At 45.8% G+C, this 20,280-nt stretch overlaps 1 protein-coding gene across 1 annotated transcript in view; it reads left to right on the forward strand.

Annotated features, from left to right (window-relative positions):
• Positions 1-17,705: 17,705 nt before the first annotated feature.
• IQSEC2 (IQ motif and Sec7 domain ArfGEF 2) overlaps positions 17,706-20,280 on the forward strand; it is a 74,624-nt gene continuing 72,049 nt past the window's right edge. Inside the window, exon 1 of the mRNA XM_027099899.1 lies at positions 17,706-18,607. Within this exon, the coding sequence (XP_026955700.1) occupies positions 17,901-18,607 (707 nt within the window). The 5' untranslated portion in view covers positions 17,706-17,900. The remainder of the gene's footprint in view (positions 18,608-20,280) is intronic.

The raw sequence follows: 20,280 nt of genomic DNA on the forward strand, positions 1-20,280 counted from the left end.
AAACAAACAATCCTAAAATTTGTTGGAACTACAAAAGACCCTAAATAGCCAAAGCAATCTTGAGAAAGAAGGACAAAGCTGGAAGCATCACACTTCCTAATTGTAAACTATATTACAAAGCTATAGTAATCAAAACAGCATGCTATTAGACCCTAAAAGTTCAGTCATTATGTTGTACACCTTTAACTTATACAGTGCTGTATGTCAATTATATCTCAATTAAACTGGAAGAAAAACAGTATGTTATTGGCATGAAAACAGACACATTGATCAATTGAAGAGAACAGAGAACACAGAAATAAACCCATGCATATATTGGTCAAGTAATTTGTGACAAAGGAGCCAAGAATACACAATGGGGAAAGAGTAATCTCTTCAGTATATGGTGCTGACAAAACAGGATAGACACATGCAAAAGAATGAAACTGGACCCCTGTCTTACAACATACACAAGAATCAACTAAAAACGGATTAACAACTTGAATATTAGACCTGAAACCATAAAACTCCTAGAAGAAAACATAGGGGGTAAGCTCCTTGATGTTGGTCTTGGCAATGAGTTTTTTGGATTTGATACCAAAAGCAAAAATAAGCAAGTGGAACTAAAAACTTCTGCACAGCAAAGGAAACCATCGACAGAATGAAAAGGCAACCTACAGAATGGGAGAAAATATTTGCAAATCATATATCTGATAAGGGTTAATATTTAAAATACATAAAGAACTCATGCAACTCTGTAGCAAAAATCCCAAACAAAATGGGCAGAGGAACTGAATAGACATTTTCTCAAAGAAGACATACAAATGGTCAACAGGTACATGAAAGGTGCTCAGCATCACTAATCATCAGGAAAAGCACATCAAAACCACAGTGAGATATAACTTCACACCTGTTAGAATGGCTATCATCAAAAAGACAAGTGATAACAAATGTCAGCGAAGATATGGAGAAAAGGGGACCCTTTTGCACTGTTGGTGGGACTGTAAATTGGGCAGCCACCATGGAAAACAGTGTGTAGCTTCCTCAAAAAATTAAAACTAGAACTACTCTATGATCCAGCAATTCCACATCTGGGTATATATCCAAAGGAAATGAGAACAGGATCTCAAAGAGATATCTGCACTCCCATGTTCACTGCAGCATTTTTCATAATGGCCAGGATATGGAGACAACCTAAGGGTCCATCAATGAATGAAAAAAATGTGATACACACACACACACACACACACACTGGAATATTATTCAGCCATGAGAAAGAAGGAAATCCTGCCATTTGCGACAACATGGATGGAACTTGAGGGCATTATGTTAAGTGAAATAAGCCATACAGGGAAAGACAAATATTGCATGGTATCACTTACATGTGGAATCTTAAAAAAAAAAAAAAAGTTAAACTCATAGAAACAGACAGTAGAAAAGTGGTTGCCAAAGGCTGGGGGGGTGGGGGGGTGAATGAGGAGAGGTTGGTAAAAGGGTATATTCAGGGTATATTCAGCTATATGATGAAGGTCTGAGGATCTAATGTCTAACATGATGACTAGAGTTGATAACACTGTATTGTATAATTGAAATTGGCTAAGAGAGTAGAACTTAAATGTTCTCACCACACACACACACAAAGATAACAACAACACTGCCTCAGCACACCTCATCATTCTCTAGCTTCTGCAGTGTATCTCTATCACTGTCATGGGCGAACAGCTTGAGAACATTATTTGCACTCCTGTCCATACTTCCTGTTCACTGTTTTCATTTTTATCTTTTTTTCCTCTAATCACCTCTTAACCCATTGCATTTTGTCTTCCACTCCTTCCTTCTTAGCCCGTTGTAATTTTCCATCCACCCCCACCACTCCATGTTCTCTACAAGACTCCCAGTGATCTTGTTGCTAAATTAGTGGTTGGTTTTCAGACTTTGTTTTGTGTACTATTTGGCATGTTAACCATTCCTTCCATTTTGGAAGATGATTTGCCCTTGGTTTCTGTGACACCACACTCTCCTGGTTCTACTCTTTACTCTGTGTCAGTGAATTGCTCCATCATCCATCCAGCCACCTCAGTCATAAATCCAGACTTCCTCTCTGACTCACTCTGTTAACTACCACATGAAATCCACTCACTAATCATGCTGATTTTTACCTCCTAAATATTCTATTGTTCAGAATTCTATCAAGAGTTCGTGGACCCTGGAAGGTTTCAAAGGATCCACGCACATGCTGAATTGCAGGCAAAATTTGGTATGATTGTGTGTATTAGCATTTTTCTAGGGAGAGTGTACAAGCCGTAGCTTTCATTATATTCTTACACAGGCCTGTGACTCAACAAAAAAGTTAAACACCATTGCTCTAAATCCATCCATTTATTTTCATCCCCCCCACCCCGCCCACTCTGACCACATGCAGTCACTACAAAGACCTACTTCTCCATATAACAGTCTCTCTGCTCTCTTAGGGCCACAAATAAGAAGGGGCTATTGCGGAGGACATGGACTGAGGCTAGCAGGGCTGGGTGCATTCTGCCTCAGGGGCCTCCTGTGTGCCATAAAGGCCTGCTCCTCTCTCCCCTTTCTGCCAACAGACCATTTATTTTTTCTCTTTTCCTTTCCCTCCCATCTCTTCTTCAATTTCTCCTTTTCTCTTTTCCTCATTCTCCTTTTCTTCCTCTTTCTCTTCCCCACCTTCTCCCTCTTGCTTCATTAACACATTAATTATAGGGTAATCGGACTTTGACCACAGAGCTTGAAGCCTCTTAGAATAAAGACTAGATGCAGGACTTCCCTGGTGGTGCAGTGGTTAAGAATCTGCCTGCCAATGCAGGAGACATGGGTTCGAGCCCTGGTCTGGGAAGATCCCACATGCCACGGAGCAACTAAGCCCGTGCGCCACAACTACTGAACCTGCACTCTAGAGCCCGTGAGCCACAGCTACTGAAGCCTCCGTGCCTAGAACCCGTGCTCTGCAACAAGAGAAGCCACCGCAATGAAAAGCCCGCCACCACAACAAAGAGTAGCCCCCCCTCACTGCAACTAGAGAAAGCCCACACGTAGCAACAAGACCCAACACAGCCAAAAATAAATAAATAAATAAATAAATAAAAAGACTAGTTGCAGCATTCACCTTGCTCATTGGCTCTTACTTGCAGAGTCCCCAGCATACCCTCCAAAGAAGAGGAAAGGGGAGTGGGGGGGGGAGCTGAGATTGGAGGTATGGGGTCAATAACTAGGGAGACCCCAGCCCCAAGTATAACTGTAGTGGGTTAGGAGAAATACGTGGGTCAGGTCAAGGAATCATCGACCTTACAGCTTTTTATTAAAACAAAGTTTGGAAGAAATATTTAAAGATATCTAACCCAATCTTCCTCCCATCGTGTCCTTCTTGATTCCTTTCTTTTCTTCACCCCATCCCTCCATCAACAAGTTTTTTAGCTCTACCTTAAAATTTATTCCATTCCACTGTCTTGTGTACTGTAGCTTCTGGCACTGTAGTTATCTTGAAATTGGGTAGTGTCAATTCTCCAACTTTGTTCTTCTTCAGTATTGTTTTGGTTGCACTAGGTCTTTTGCTTTTCCATATGAACCTTAGAATCACTTTGTCTATATCTATGAAATAGTTTAGCAGGGTTTTGACCAAAATTATGTTGAATCTATAGATCAAGTTGGGAAGAACTGATATTTTAAAAATATTGATACTTCCTATCCATGAACATAGAATATCTCTCCATTTATTTAGATCTTCTTTGATTCCTTTCATTAGTGTTTTGTAGTTTTCCACATTCAGATACTATACATATTTTATTATATTTATACCTATTTCATTGTTTTGCAGCTACTGTTAAGTAGTACCATTTTCTTAAAATTTCAAATTCTAATTTTTACTACTGACATATAGGAAAGAAATTAATGTTTGTGCATTGACCTTGTATTCTGTACCCTTGCTATCTATATACACCCTCATTAGCTCCAGAAGCGTTTTTTTTTTTTTTGGTAGATTGTTTGGGATTTTCCACAAGCCCCAAAATTTTCATAAATTGTATTTTTCATTTTCATTTAACTCAAAATATTTAAAAATTTCTCTTGAGACTTCTTCTTTGACTTATATGTTATTTAGAAATATATTGTTTAATTTCTAAACATTTGGGGATTTCCTGGAAATTTTCCTGTTACTGATTTCTAGTTTAATTCCATTGTGGTCTGAGAGCATACTTTGTATGATTTCTATTCTTTTAAATTTGTTAAAATGTGTTTTATGGCCCAGAATATGGACTATCTTGGTGAGCATTCATTGCAAGCTTGAGAAGAATGTACATTCTGCTGTTGTTGGAAAGAGTAGTCTATAAGTGCCAGTGAGATCAAGTTGATTGACAGTGCTGTAGAACTACCATATGACCCAGCAATCCCACTACTGGGCATATACCCTGAGAAAACCATAATTTAAAAAGAGTCATGTACCAAAATGTTCATTGTAGCTCTATTTACAATAGCCCGGAGATGGAAACAACCTAAGTGCCCATCATCGGATGAATGGATAAAGAAGATGTGGCACATATATACAATGGAATATTACTCAGCCATAAAAAGAAACGAAATTGAGCTATTTGTAATGAGGTGGATAGACCTAGAGTCTGTCATACAGAGTGAAGTAAGTCAGAAAGAGAAAGACAAATACCGTATGCTAACACTTATATATGGAATTTAAGAAAAAAAAAATGTCATGAAGAACCTAGGGGTAAGACAGGAATAAAGACACAGACCTACTGGAGAACGGACTTGAGGATATGGGGAGGGGGAAGGGTGAGCTGTGACAAAGCAAGAGAGAGGCATGGACATATATACACTACCAAACGTAAGGTAGATAGCTAGTGGGAAGCAGCCGCATAGCACAGGGAGATCAGCTCAGTGCTTTGTGACCGCATGGAGGGGTGGGATAGGGAGGGTGGGAGGGAGGAAGATGCAAGAGGGAAGAGATATGGGAACATATGTATATGTATAACTGATTCACTTTGTTATAAAGCAGAAACTAACACACCATTGTAAAGCAATTACACCCCAATAAAGATGTTAAAAAAAAAAAACAGATCCAAAATCTTTCCACTTATCTTTCTCCATAATCACTATCCTAGCCCAAGCTATCATGGTCTCTTGCTTAGACCTCCTAACTGGTCTCATCGTTAGCCTCCTAACTGTTCTACCTGTTTCCAGTTTTGCCCCCACTATAATCCATTCTCCACACATCAGACAGAATGATCATAGACATGTCAATCCCAGCTCAAAACCATCTAATGGCTTGTCACAGTACTTGAAATAAACACCTTCCCATGGCTGACATGGTCCTACACAGGCTTGCTCCAGAATTTCTCTCCTGCCTCATTTAGTACCAGTCTCTCCTTTTGCTCTCTTTAGTCAGACTTCTTCCTGAAATCCCTTGAATACACCAAGCTCATTCCCACTCTAGGGCTTTTGCCCTTGTGTTTCACCCTGCCTGGGATGCCATGCCTCTGGATCTTCCTGAAATGATTGCCTTCTTGTCATTCAATCTCACTTCAACTGTCACCTCCTCGGAGAGACCTTCCCTGACTACTCTATTTAATCTTGTAGTCTGTAAGTGACAATGTGATCAAGTTGATTGATAGTGCTGTTCAGGTAAAAATATATCCCAAATCTGCCCAGAGACCTTTCCTGACTATTCTATTTAATCTTGTTCCCCAGCCCTACCCAGTCACACTACCTTTGCACATTATTTTCATTTGTTTTCAAAGCACTTTTACTTTCTGAAATGATCCTGTTCCTGTATTTGTTGGTTGTTTGTATCTGTCATCCTTTCTCTAAAATGTGACCACCAGGAGAGCAGGGACCCTCTTCATCACCGCACTGTCAGCATCTAGAACAGAGTCTGGCACCTAAATATTTATTGAATGGCTGCACTTCTGTTTGAACATTTCCAGTGACTTGGAGCTGACTACTTTGATCCATAAAGCAGCCGATGGCTCTTTGGATGGTTTTCTGTGTTAGAAATTTCATCTTTCTCTTGAGCTAAGCACTGCATTCTTGACCATATAAACAGATTAGAAGAGAAAAAAAAAACATATGATCATTACGAAAGATGCTGAGAAGGCTTTGATAAAATTTAACACCAGTTAGTGACAAAAAAAGTTCTAAGCATATTAGGTATAAGAAGGAACTTTCTTAAACCGAAAAAAAGTATCCTCCAAAATCCTACAGCAAACATATATAATGGTTAAACACTGAAACTTTTCCCTTTAAGATAAGTAAGAAGACAGGGATGCCCATTGTCAACCCTTTTGTTCAGCATTGAATTGGAGATCCTGCACAGTAAGGGAAGGAAGTGAAATAACAGGAATAGGGATTTGGAAGGAAGAAACAAAACTGTCATTTAAATCTACTTTCTCATAGCTTTCACCCGCTGGTTCTCTTTCGGTTTCCTGGAGGCCCACAGACCAAAGTTGTCCCTTCTTCTTCATGACAGCCCAGGTCTTCTTCCATCTCTGGGTCTCAGTCACCTCACCTAGAAAATGAAGGGTTGGACAATGTTATCCAAAAAGGTCCTTGTGGTTCCATCTTTCCATAATTCTTTGAGCCCATATCATCTCTCCTGCAGGCTAAGCATCTCTGTTTTCCTCAATAGTTCCTAATAGTGATGATTTCCAGAGCTCTCCTTTCCTATCAGCACATCCATTTTTTAAAAATATATGGTTCCCAGAACTGGGGCAGAAGGTGAAGAAAGGGTAGGACATGAAAAGATTGGAGTAGAGGGAGTTGGTTAGACTGCAGACAGAATGTAGAAATGAAATGGTAGAGAGAGGCCGCAGAAGGAACGGGTTGGCAGGAGGCAGGGGACAGCATCTGTGGAAAAAGTTGCCTGGTGAGGGAGAGCTCCTTGACTTCTTTCCCTGGGATGAGAAGAGGGTCCCCTGCATGGTTTGGGAGAACAGTGATGGGAACTGAGTTTGTAGTTGGCCACAAGCATTTGGTGGCTCTATCAGTCCTTCCTTCCAGCTCTTCTACGCTGGGCTCCAAGACCCTCTCTCCCCATAGCTGGGCGGAGGGAGGGGATTGACACAAGCCAGCTCAGGGTGGGAAGGGAGACTGCACAGAGCCAGGTCCCTGTCCAGGAGGCAGGAGCAGCCGCCACAGTGGGAGGGAGCAGCAAGCCAACAGCTGAGTGAGACAAGGCCTGGGTTATTTTTTTTCCAGTTTGTTGGCATGTGGGTGGATTTTTCTCCTTTTTTCTTCTCTCCTGCTCTCTGCCGTTTCCACAGAGATGTGGGAGTTTGCAAATTTGTCTCAGTGGAGGGGAGAGGCAAGAGCCGATTTGGGGGTCCTTGTCAGGGACCAGGGGAGCAGAGAAGGACACTGCAATTCTGGTAACAAGAAAACTAGGGCCCATTCCCTGATAGTATCACTAGGGCGAGGAAGGCTCTCACTCTCTTCTTTCCTTTTGAGGCTGCAGGGACGCCTTCTCACCTCTGTTCAACTCTTAGCTCTCAAATTCATCCCACCTGGTGATTGCAAAAGGTTTTCTCTGCTTCTTTCCTTGCTCTGCAATGCCAAATGCCCTTTCCTCAGGGCCCTGGACAAACTATGGGCACCCGTGAGACTCTTCTACCCAGAGGCTGCTCTCCTCTCCAGTATGGCCGGGGGCTGGGGGTGGGGAGCTGAGGAGCTTTTCTTTTTTCTAGTTATACATTTAAAGGATTAAAAAAAAAAAACAGTACTTATAGCACATGCTAAGTGCCAAATGAGTGTTTCAGGCTTTCAGAGGGGGAAGCTTTCTGAAAGAATTAAGGGGTGAGTAATTTACAGAAGTCTTCCTGGAGGATGTGGGACAGAGACAAACTGATAAAGTAGGTGAGGACATGCCAGGCAGAGGCCAAGAGCACGGAGTTGTGGGTCTGGACACCTAGATGCTGATCCCAGTTCTGCCATTTTGTAATGTGATGTTGAAAAAGGAAGTTACTTCCTTTCTCTTGGGCCGTCTTTCCTCATCTGGAAAATAAGCAGAATCTCTAAAGCTCTACAGATTTGTGGAGCCTGAATCCTGGCCTTGGGCGGGGAGGGGCGGCGGTTATGAGCCATCTAATGAGATCATGTGTATCCAGAGTGTGTTGAACACCATCAAGGGATTAGATGACCAACTGTACCATTTTGCCTGGGACTCAGAGGTTCCCTGGGAAGCAGAACTTCAGCGCTGAAATAATCCTGGGCAAACTGGTATAGTTGGTCACCTCAGCAAGGCCCACATCCCCTACTTGTTATTATCACTATCATTATTGTTATCATTACCATTATTATTACCACTAGAGGGCAACACACTCTTATGCCTGGGAGTAGGTCTAACCACCCCCACCAAAGAAAAGGTACGGAAGTGTCCCCTCATTCCAGGACCAACCAATCCTCTCAGGCTTTCTCTTGTAGAGAACACTGAGGAACAAAAGGATCTGTGGACCTTGAATTCCAGGAGCTTCCTTTTGGCCTTGCCAGCCCCACGTGGTCTGACTTTGCCAACTGTGTCCAAACCCCAACCAGCAGCCAGTTGCCTAGTCTGTCTCACTGTGGCAGAACTACCCTGCTTCTCAGGGTACTGGTGACATAGGAGATGCTGGCACATAGTGTTGGCTTGTCTGAACACAACAGGAACATTCACAAGGCTTTGCTGCTTGCATGCTTTTTAAAAAAATACATCTTTATTGGAGTATAATTGCTTTACATTGTGTTAGTTTCTGCTGTACAACAAAGTGAATCAGCTATACGTATATCACCATATCCCCTCCCTCTTGAGCCTCCCTCCCACCCTCCCTATCCCACCCCTCTAGGTGGTCACAAAGCACTGAGCTGATCTCCCTGTGCTATGCTTGCATGCTTTGACTACCTGGCAGTATATGCATTCCACCAGGCCAGCTCCATTGATACAGGAGCTGGCTTTCTCCTTCCTAAAGAATTGATTTGTGGGACTTCCCTGGTGGTCCAGTGGTTAAGACTCTGTGCTCCCAATGCAGGGGGCCCAGGTTTGATCTCTGGTCAAGGAACTAGATCCTGCATGCTGCAACTAAAAATCCGCATGCTGCAACTAAGACCCGGTGCAGCCAAATAATAAATATTTAAAAAATAAATAAATAAAGAATTGATTACTGTATTACCTTATAGCTGTCATCACATCAAATTGTAGTTGTAATTTATCTATCTATATACTCCATTAGATTGTTGATTCATGCATTCAACAAACATGGATTGCTTACTGCTTACCTACCATGTCCCAGGCTTTTTGCCAGACTCGTGGTACAGTGGGGGGGCAAAACAGACGGAATATCTGCCCTTGTAGAGCTAATAGTCTAGTGAGGGAGGTAGGAGGGAAGCAAACAAAGAACCACACAAATCAATGTGTAATTACACACTTGCTAAGTTCGAGGAAGGAGGACTCACCAAAAGCATATATCAGAGGGATCTGCCTCATCTGGGAGTGAGAGAAGGCGCTGCTGATGAACTGACATTTGAACTGAGATCTGAAGAATGAATAAGCGGTAAGTAGGTAAAGGCAGCAGAAAAGAGCTTTCTATGCCAAAAGAACAGCAGGTGTGCAGGGCCTGAGAGGGGAAGAGCCCAGCTCCCAGGAGGAGCCGTTTGCTTCTTCAGGGCACAACCTGCCTCTTGTTCATCTTTTGCTATAGCTCCAGGCCTGGCATACAGAGATGCCAAATAAATGCCCGGGGACTTGAATTGGATGAAATTTGGTCATGGAAATCATCATAGGTTGGAGGTCTAAAGACCTAACTTCTGGTTCCATCCCTTCTGGGTAATTCGATTTTCCAACTGCTTACTGTGCACACATCATGTGCAAGGACCTGGGGCCAGGCTGGGCTGGGGGATTGAAAGGTAAACAAAGTGGTCTCTGCCCTTCAGCAGCACAGGGTCAGGTGAAGTGGCTGACAGGCAGACAGGCTCCTTCCACTCTCTGGCCCTCTTTCTCTTTGGTTCTAAAATGAAAGATTGGGGTTCCAAAATTCCTAAGGCCCCTTCTATCTCTAACAGTCTTGACCCACTCTTCCTTGAATACCAGCTGGTTAGATGGCAGTGGGAACAGTGGAGTGATGCTTCCATTTCTCCTGCCTTATAGGCATCACATAGAATAGGACTGGGGAAATATAGGCTTGAGTTCTGTTTATGGACCATTCTCCCTTTTACAAGGGTCTCAGGAGCAGTTAGGGTTTGCTGCTTTTGGGGAGAATGTTTCAGAATTCCATGAACCTTTGTTTCTTTCTTTCCTCTCTCCTCTCCCCACCTGCCCCCTCCCCCCAGTCTTCTTTTCTACATCTAGAACTGTGTTCATATATCAGGGCTGCAAAGGGCCTTTAACATCAGCTTATCTAACCCCTCTATCCAGTGTTTACATTCCCTAGGCAATAGACCCTCCTAGTGAATCCGTCTGGCCACTATTTGAAGACCTCCTTTTGATGGTGAACTCACCCTCTTCACTAGGCTTCGCCTATGAGATGTTTCTTCCCTCTGGGAGTCTCCCTGTAATTTTCACCCATTGCTTCTGGCTATGCCCTTTGGAGCTAAGCAGAATAATTCCACTACATTGCCCCCACTGACAGCCTATTGGATATTTGAAGCCAGGAATCATGTCTTCATAAGCGTGCTCTCCTCTAGGCCTAATATCCTCTGTTCCTTCAAATGTTCTTCACTGGTTCAAATCCCCTTAGCATCTGTAATATAGTTTAGTTTATGTAAGATTTATATCCCACCTACTTTAAAGAGGATATTAGGCAACTCATCAGTTACAACATGAAAGAAAGACAATTAGGGATAAAAATGTGGAAGAAAACAGACCAGAGACCATGTAAAGGAAGCACAAATAGATGTTGCCAGGTACCTAAAATGAACTGGATTATAATTGGACTCTGAATTTGGCTCGAAGTTTTATGGCAGCTAGGACAAAATTGGAAATGCATTGGGTTACGTGGTTTTATGTTCTGACAGACTTGAGCTTACAAATCATCTTCAGAGAGAAAATTTTCCTTAAACGAAACCCAGACTGGCCTATTAGGATTGCTTTCTGTGAGACTGTTCAAAGGCTGACTGGTACTTTACATACATCTTGCCCCTTCCCCCACTAGGGGGAAAGGGGCTGGAAGGATAATTAATTAATTAGCAAAATGCTGTCTCAGTTTTAAGCACCGCTATCTCTTTAGGGATCCCCACAGGGATGAGCCTTCTTTTTTTGTTCCTTTTTCCTTCTATGTGCCTTACAGATGGTCACTTTCTTACCATTCTTCTCTTTACAGTCTTTGATCTTAAGACTCTTTGGAATACCAGACCTCAGGAAATAGCCCAAGTAAGGAGTTATAGCCTAGTGGTCACACAGCAATTATGTGCAAATCATTTCTCTCTGGTCCTCAGTGTTCTCATCTGAAAAATGAGTTCATCTCTAAGCACTCTAAGCTTCAGGTCGGATATTCTGGACTGTAAAGTCTTTGAGGGAAAAGACTGATGATTTTTTAAAAAAATTTTATTTTCCCATCTTGTGTCTGGCAGCTAACAGTATAGGAGAAGATCTGCTTGTGGTAGAGCTGTGAGAATCCAATAGGAAAAACCAATTTGAACAGATGCCGCCTTCAAATCTGAGGAAAATATTTCATGGCTCTCATCATCATGATGAGTTCTTGTTGACTGGATACTGGCAGCAGTGAGATGTGGTTTTCAGGGTTCTTTCCTGCTTTAGCTCTGCATTCCTTGGCAAAGCTGGCCCTGGGGTAAGGGGAATTGCAACAATCACACGAGGGACCGAGGCTTCTGGGAAACGACTCTGGGAGGCAGCAGGCAGGAAAAAAAGGTAGTGCCACAGTCTCTGGTGAACGACAACAATGAACCAATAAAAACCCACTTTGTAGTGTGTAATATTCGGTACACTTAATGTCCACGTCCAGGAACCCCTCCCCTCCTAGCATGTTCCTCTCCTGCTCAAAAACCTTCCATGACTTTTCATTGCCTATAACAGAAGGTCCAGATGCTCTAGTTTGGCTTTGGAGTCTTCTCCAAGCGGAATCAAGCCATGTCTTCCCATCTCCTTCTATCTCTTACAATTGCACGCACGCACGCGTGCACTTCTCCTTCTCTCTTCAAACTACGTGTGGTTCCCTAAACACACAGTTTTCCCGATTCTGTTTCTTTCCTGCCATGGCATGTGGCTCCCTTCAACAGGTGTTTCTCAGCTCTACCACTTCCACTTGTTGAAATCCTCAGCTCAGCTCAAATACCTTCACATCCATAAAGACCTCCCAGCACCCTACGCCTGGTGCCTCCACTTTTGTTCTTTGCACATTCCATTTTGTTAGTCCTGTTTGTGATTTAGGATTGTAATCTGACTAGGCTGGGAGCTCCCTTAGGGCACAGGCCATGTGTAATTCGCCCAGAGCTCTCCAACATCCTTTGCTGCTTTGTTTTTCTCCAGAGCATCTAGCACCATCTGGGTTCATTTCCTAGGACTGCCGTAACAAAGTATCACAAACTGGGTGGCTTGAAACAGCAGACATTTATTCTCTCACAGTTTGGGGGGCTAGAAGTCCGAAATTGGGCCATGCTCTCTATGAAGGCTAGAGGGAAGAATCCTTCCTTGCCTCTTCCTAGCTTCTGGTGGTTGCCAGCAATCTTTTGTGTTCCTTAGCTTGGAGACTCCAAACTCTGCCTCCATTTCACGTTGTATTCTCCCTCTCTCTCTCTCCCTGTGTGTGTGTGTCTGTGTGTGTGTGTGTGTGTGTGTGTGTGTGTGTCTATGTCCAAATTTCCCTCTTCTTTTAAGGACACCAGTCATTAGATTGGGACCCATGCCAATAGAATATGACTTCACCTTAACTTGAGTACATCTGCAAAGACCCTAATTTCCAAAATAGATCACATTCACAGGGTGGACATCAAGTCTGGGGGGATACTATTCAACCCAGTACTCCATCCAACATGTTCTACCTATTCTATTTCTTTATTGTCTCTCTCCCCCAATAGAATGTCAGCTCTATGAGGTTAGGAACTGTTGTCTGTTTTGTTTGTTGGTATATCCTCAGTGTCTAGAATACTACTTGACACATAGTAAACACTCAATAAATATTTTGTGACTGAAACTTTATACCCATCTGCCTCCTACCTCGCAGAGAATCTGAATGAGAGAAGCAGGGACAGGGATGGGAATGCAGGTTTGCCTAGAACATAATAAATGCTCTGTAAATGTTTGCTGGATGAATAGAAGTATTTGATGGATATATTAATTTAACACTTATGGAGCACCTATTTTGTACAGAGTATAAGGAAAGATACAGAGAAATGAGGAGGAAACATCTGAGCATCCTGGCTATGCCTCTGTGTGACCCTGGGCAAGTCATTCAACCTCTGGGTTTCACTTTCCTCATCCGTAAGGTGGAGGTAATAACATTATCTACCTCATAGGATTGTCATGCAAATTGAGTTCGTGCATGTAAAGTACTTAGCACAGTGCCTGACACATGGTAAGCACCATAGATGTGTTATTATTACTGTAGTTGCTGTTACATGCTAGACTCTGTGCAAAGTGTTTTTAAAAAGCAGCTTTATCGAGATACAATTCACATACCATAAAATTCTCCCTTTTAAAATGTACAATTCAGTGGTTTTTAATTAACAGAGTTGTGCAACCATCACCACCATCTAATTTTAGAAAATTTTCATTCTCCCTCCCCAAAACCCCATAGCAGTCACTCTTCTTTCCCCAACCCATGCCCTCGCCCCTGACAACCACTACGCTACTTTTTGTCTCTATGGATTTGCCTATTCTGGAATTTTATATAAATGGAATCATGCAATATGTGGACTTTTGTGTCTCCTTTAGCATAATTTAGCATAATGTTTTCAAGGTTCATCCATGTTTTAGCATGTATCAGTACTTCACTCCTTTCTTAAGAATTGAGGTATAGTCAATTTACAATATTATATAAGTTTCAGGTGTACAATACAGTGATTCACAATTTTTTTTTTTTTTTTTTGGCGGTACGTGGGCCTTTCACTGTTGTGGCCTCTCCCGTTGTGGAGCACAGGCTCCAGACACACAGGCTCAGCGGCCATGGCTCACGGACCCAGCCGCTCCGCGGCATGTGGGATCTTCCCAGACCTGGGCACAAACCCGTGTCCCCTGCATCGGCAGGCGGACTCTCAACCACTGTGCCACCAGGGAAGCCCGATTCACAATTTTTAAAGGTTATATTCCATTTATAGTTACTATAAAAATTGGCTATATTCCCTGTGCTGTACAATATATCCTGTAGCTTATTTATTTTATAGATAGTAGTTTGTACCTCTTAATCCTCTACCCCTCTCTTGCCCCTCCCTGCTTCCCTCTCCTCACTGGTAACCACTAATTTGTTCTCTATAACCGTAAGTCTGTTTCTGTTTTGTTGTATTCATTGCTTTGTTTTATTTTTTAGATTCCACATATAAATGATATCATCAGTATTTGTCTTTCACTGTCTGACTTATTTCACTAAGCATGATACCCTCCAAGTCCATCCATATTGTTGCAAATGGCAAAATTTCACTCTTTTTTATGGCTGAGTAGTATTCCATCTTGTACATATACCACATCTTCTTTATCCATTCATCTGTTGAAGGACACTTAGGTTGCTTCCATATCTTAGCTATTGTAAGTAATACTGCTTCAAACATTGGGGTGCATATATCTTTTCGAAGTAATGCTTTCCATTTCTTTGGATATATACCCAGGAGTTGAATTGCTGGATCATATGGCAGTTCTATTTTTAGTTTTTTGAGGAACCTTCATAATGTTTTCCACAGTGGCTGCACAAATTTACATTCCCACCAACATTATACTAGGGTTCCCTTTTCTTCACATCCTCATCAACACTTGTTATTTGTGGTCTTTTTGATGATAGCCATTATGACAGGTGTGAGGTGACATCTCATTGTGGTTTTGATTTGCATTTCTCTGATGATTAGGGACGTTGAGCATCTTTTCATGTGCCTGTTGGCCATCTGTACATCTTCTTTGGGAAAATGTCTATTCAGGTCTTCTGCCCATTTAAAAAATTATTTTGCTTTTTTGACATTGAGTTGGATGGGCTGTTTATATGTTTTGGAACTTCATTCCTTTTTATGGCTGAACAATATTCCACTGTGTAGATATACCACATTTTGTTTACCCATTCATCAACAGATGAACATTTAATTGTTTCCACTTTTTGGCTATTATGAATAATGCTGCTATGAACATTCATGTATAAGTTTTCGTGTAAACACTTTTCATTTCCCTTGGGTATATTCCTAGGAGTGGATTCCTGGGTCATATGGTAACCCTATGTTTAACATTTTGAGAAACTTCCAAACTGTTTTCCAAAGCAACTGAACCATTTTACATTCCCACCAGCAATTGCTCCACAGGTTCACCAATACTTCTCCTTGTCTGTCCTTTTTGTTTTAGCTATCATAGTGGGTGTGAAGTGGCATCTGTATGTGTGTGTTTTAAGAAACTGATGTTTATTTTTCAACAACTTTATTTCCATTTTCTGTTTAAGAGCCTATGGAAGAACAGCTTCAAACTACCCAGTGGTCATTCCTACCCATTCAGTGGCCTGAGCATTGGGAGCAGTCTTCAATGGTGGGCTGAGTGCTCCAATCTTCAGCAGAGAACGGCTGGATAGTCACAGAGGGCACCAACATACTATCAGACCAGCCTGTGACCTCAGGTTGAGTAGCAGTAAACTCAGGAGCTGGAGCAGTCCATTCACTCTGAAATTCTTCCACGGTCACACCTTTCCAGCAGTGGCCTGTTTATCCTTTTCGATATCTTTAGGGTCTCTGTAGAAGGAGAGATCAGGCATGACCTCCAGTGGATGCTCATGGGAGATGGTGTCACATATGCATGGTACTTCCCAGGCCAGCATCCACATCAGACCCACTGAGTGGGCTCCTTTGTTGTTGCATGGGGTAGCAGCGTCCACGTGGCACAGAGGAGAATCTGTGTCACACAGAGCAATGGTGGGCAGGTTAACATAAGACACCTCTGTGAGAGGCTGGTGGTCAGCGGTGGGATCGGTGACCACTGGAAGTTGTGGCTCACGGAAGGCTGCCTGGATCTTGTTAACGAAGATTCCAGGAGCGAAGCGGCCAGCAATAGGAGTGGCCCTGGTGGCAGCAGCGAACTTCAGCACAGCTTGCTGGCCAGTATTCCTGGAAGATATGACACTGACATCAGCTGGGTTTTCAGTGGCACGAGTCACCAGCAGAAGCTTCTCTTTAGATTTGTGATGTAGATACCATCACTGCCTTTTGTAGACATACTGTTCCATTTGAAGTCAAGGTTGGTGCCACCTAAGTGGGTTCCTGCTGCAAGGAATTTAAGGACATCCTCCTTCATCTCAGGATATCAAGGGCTCTGGACATTGTGAAAGATTCCCTTTAAGTTACGATGGAAAGCTCATTGTGGTTTTGATCTGCATTCCCCTGATGGCTAATGATGTTGAGCATCTTTTCATGTGGTTAATGGTCATTTGTATATCTTTGGAGAAATATCTATTCAAGTCCTTCGGCCATTAAAAAATGGGTTGTTTTTTTGATGTTGAGCTTTTAGAGTTCTTTACATATTCAGATATATCATTTGCAAATATTTTCTTCCATTTTCTGTGTTATCTTTTCTGTGACAAATGTTTTTGCATGCTGTTTCCCAAGACCACTCCTGTGAGGTAGGTGTTATTGATAGGGAAATGGAAGTTCAGAGAGAAGATGAAATTTAAATCTAGTTCTGTCTGACTGTAAAACTCAAGCTTTCTCTTCTACCCCAACCTGCTCACAAAGATGAATGAAGACATGTTTCTGGCTTTAAGGAGCTTGGTCTGGCAGAGGACATGACACAAGAACAAAAACGAATGCGCTATAAAGCAGAGTTCCACTTGTCCCACAAGTGCCACAAAAGACGTGTGGAGGAAGCGAGCGATTCTGGCTGGGGAGACCAGGGCTGGCTTCAGTAAGGTGGCATATAAGTCTTGAAAGATGGGTACAGTTTCATTGGATGGAGGTGATGGAGTAAATGGAGGTGAGCATTTCCAAAGGAGAGCAGAAAATGGGGGTTGAATGAATGAATGGGGCTTTGATCCTAAGACTGGCTGTGATGGGGTGTCCCAGGGCTTGTTGGGGTGGGAGATCCTGGGACTGCCCATGCTGTGGACTAGACAGAGGTCACCTGAGGTAGGAGGTCCAGGGGTTGGATGGGATGGGGAATCTGACACTTGGGATTGGCAGACCCAGGGGATGGGGAGTCTGTGTGATGCCTAGACCTGGGAGCTGCCTGGGATGGAGTTTTCTGGGAGGTCTTAGACGAGGATCTTGGGCCTGGTGGACCCAAGGGACATTGGAACGGACTGGGATGGAGGGCTTCTTTAGGCTGCATTAAGGGAAGACTCTGGGACCGGTGGAATGTGAGGGGGCTGGCCCGGGTGCCTTGGGGCGGGTCCGGCTTCGGGTGCGGGCGGCGGTGGCAGGTGGGACGCTCGGGGGCGGGCCGGGCGCGCGGGGTGGGGGCAGGGGCGGGGGGCGGGCCGGCGGTCGGGGCGGTCCCGCGCGGCCGCGCTGCGCAGTGACTCCGCAGCGGGCGGAGCGCCGTGGGCCGCGTCCTCGAGAGCCGTGGCGGTTGGCGGCGGCGGCGGCAGCGGCAGCGGCAGCCTCAGCTCCTGCTCCCCGTGCCGCCTGCCCCAGCGCTGTCTCCCGGGCCCCCCCGGGCCCCCGGGCCCTCGAGCCCGGTGCGCGCCCTCGCGTCCCGCCGGCCCCCTCCCCCGGCTGGGCCCGGGGGAGGGTGGCGCCGTGAGCGAGCGGGGACCGGGCTCTCTTGCCCCTTCCCCTGCCCCTGGGCCGCCAGGATGGAGGCGGGGTCGGGTCCCCCGGGCGGCCCGGGATCCGAGAGCCCCAACCGGGCGGTGGAGTACCTGCTGGAGCTGAACAACATCATAGAGAGCCAGCAGCAGCTGCTGGAGACCCAGCGGCGGCGCATCGAAGAGCTGGAGGGCCAGCTGGACCAGCTCACCCAGGAGAACCGCGACCTGAGAGAGGAGAGCCAGCTGCACCGCGGGGAGCTGCACCGGGACCCCCACGGCGCGCGGGATAGCCCGAGCCGCGAGAGCCAGTACCAGAACCTGCGCGAGACCCAGTTCCACCACCGCGAGCTGCGGGAGAGCCAGTTCCACCAGGCGGCCCGGGACGTGGGCTACGCGAACCGGGACGGCGCCTATCAGAACCGGGAGGCTGTGTATCGGGACAAGGAGCGGGACGCCTCCTACCCACTCCAGGACACTGCTGGTTACTCTGCCCGCGAGCGCGACGTGGCCCAGTGCCACCTGCACCACGAGAACCCAGCCCTGGGTCGCGAGCGTGGCGGGCGGGAGGCCGGGCCAGCGCACCCGGGCCGCGAGAAGGAATCCGGCTATTCGGCGGCGGTGGGCGTGGGGCCCCGTCCATCACGAGAGCGGGGCCAGCTGAGCCGTGGCGCATCCAGGAGCTCCAGCCCCGGGGCCGGCGGCGGCCACAGTACCAGTACCAGCACCAGCCCGGCCACAACCCTCCAGAGAAAGTAAGGAACGCGTGTTTGTCTTCCCTGGCTCTTCCCCGCTAGTTCCCTCTCCAACTTGTACGGCTGGTAAAGTAAGAAGCCGGTGCCTGATTCCATGTCCTTCTCTCCAGTCCCAACCTGCCGGGAGAAGCCGGGTCCCCCTCGTGCAGCCGACACCCCTTCTCTAGCTACCCCAGAGTGGGTTGGCCCGATGAGTGCAGGCGTCTCTTCTTTCTCAAAACCGTGGCCAGTGAGGGCCTGGAGCAGTCATCACCCCCTCCACTTCTTCACCCCCTCGCTATATCCTTGCCAGAGGATGGCTTTTCATTTATTTATTTTATTTGGATGTGCCGGTTGGGATTTTTATTGTCTCCGACGGTGTCAGATCAGAGCCCCAAGGGAAAGAAAGGCCCCCCCCACCTCGGGTCTCCTCTGCGGGTCCTGAGCACAGGCCTGATCTGATCTCCTCTGGCGGCCTCAGCTCCATCCTTTCGCAGAGAGGCAGGTGGGGACCAGAATGGCTGCTGGAGGCTCTTATCCCTCTGAGGGGAACTGCAGCACATCCTGGTCGGGGGAGCAAAGATGGAGGGCCGGCCCTTGGCTAGTTCCTCAAAGACCACCCCCTCTCCACCCTCAAGGAAAAACCACCCAATTAAAGAGCATACCAGCAAGGGAAGTCTACAGATCTTCCCTCTTGTTGGATCAGTGCCAGTTTCTGTGCTGGGGTCTGTGTGTCTGCCTATTTGGGACACCTTGGCAACATCTATTGGGTTGGTGGGGCATGGGCTGGGTCCACTTCTTCCATGCAGATACCACGGTGAGCTGGTTGGGATAAATGTCAGGCCAAGAGAGTCAAGGGCGTGCAGGCTCACAGGGCTGCCCTAAAGGCTCCCTGATTTCTCTTCTGCTGGATTGGAAAGAATACTGACCTGGGAGTTAGGAAACCCAGGTTCCCCTTCCAGCTCTGCTGCAGATTGGCTTTGTGACCTTGACTGAGTCCCTTCCTCTCTCAGGCCATCAGTTCTCCCATATCTTTTTAAAAGGCAAGGTCTGCCTTGAATGCTTTTTAAGGGCCCCTCCAGCTTAGATTTGATGGTTCTATGACTAATCCAGCCACCACTACAGAGCAAGTCTGAAGTCCTCTAGCGAATGGACAGCTTTCCCCCTCCTCTCACTGCTCAGCTGGTCCTACCATGTGCCACAACCAGTGGAGTGTCTCTTGGAGGCTGGGCTGGGGGTGGGGAAGCCTTCTGCCTCAGGAAATCTGCCGGGAGACAGCTCTCTGCAACTCCCCCGTGGTGAGGCAGCAGGCTGGGGTGCTGGGTTGAGATGGCTGGGCCCCAGGAGCAGCAGCTGCAGCTCAAGGGCTCGGCTGGGCTTCACTGCAGTGCACCCTCAGTTGAGGTTTGGTGTGGGCTGCCCCAGAGGGAGATGGACTCTTCTGCCCAGCCAGGGCTGCTGGGAGCCCATTCCAGGAGGACTGACTGTGTGCAGCTTGGGGCCCCACACTGGAGGGAGGGGCCAGGTCGACTGACCAAGCAAGGCCTTTTCAGGAGAGGGCCATGATGGGGTGGGGACAGAGGGAGACTGTATGGGCATTGTGGTCCTTTAGCCTGGCTGCCGAAGACTTTTCCAGAGTGGTCAAACCTGTGACAGAGGAAGCAGCCTCATTATGTGTGGCTCCAGGGAGCAGA

The sequence above is a fragment of the Aethalodelphis obliquidens genome, unplaced genomic scaffold (assembly GCF_003676395.1).
Source record: "Aethalodelphis obliquidens isolate GAN/ISIS:26980383/991018 unplaced genomic scaffold, ASM367639v1 scaffold147, whole genome shotgun sequence".
Classification (NCBI taxonomy): domain Eukaryota; kingdom Metazoa; phylum Chordata; class Mammalia; order Artiodactyla; family Delphinidae; genus Aethalodelphis; species Aethalodelphis obliquidens.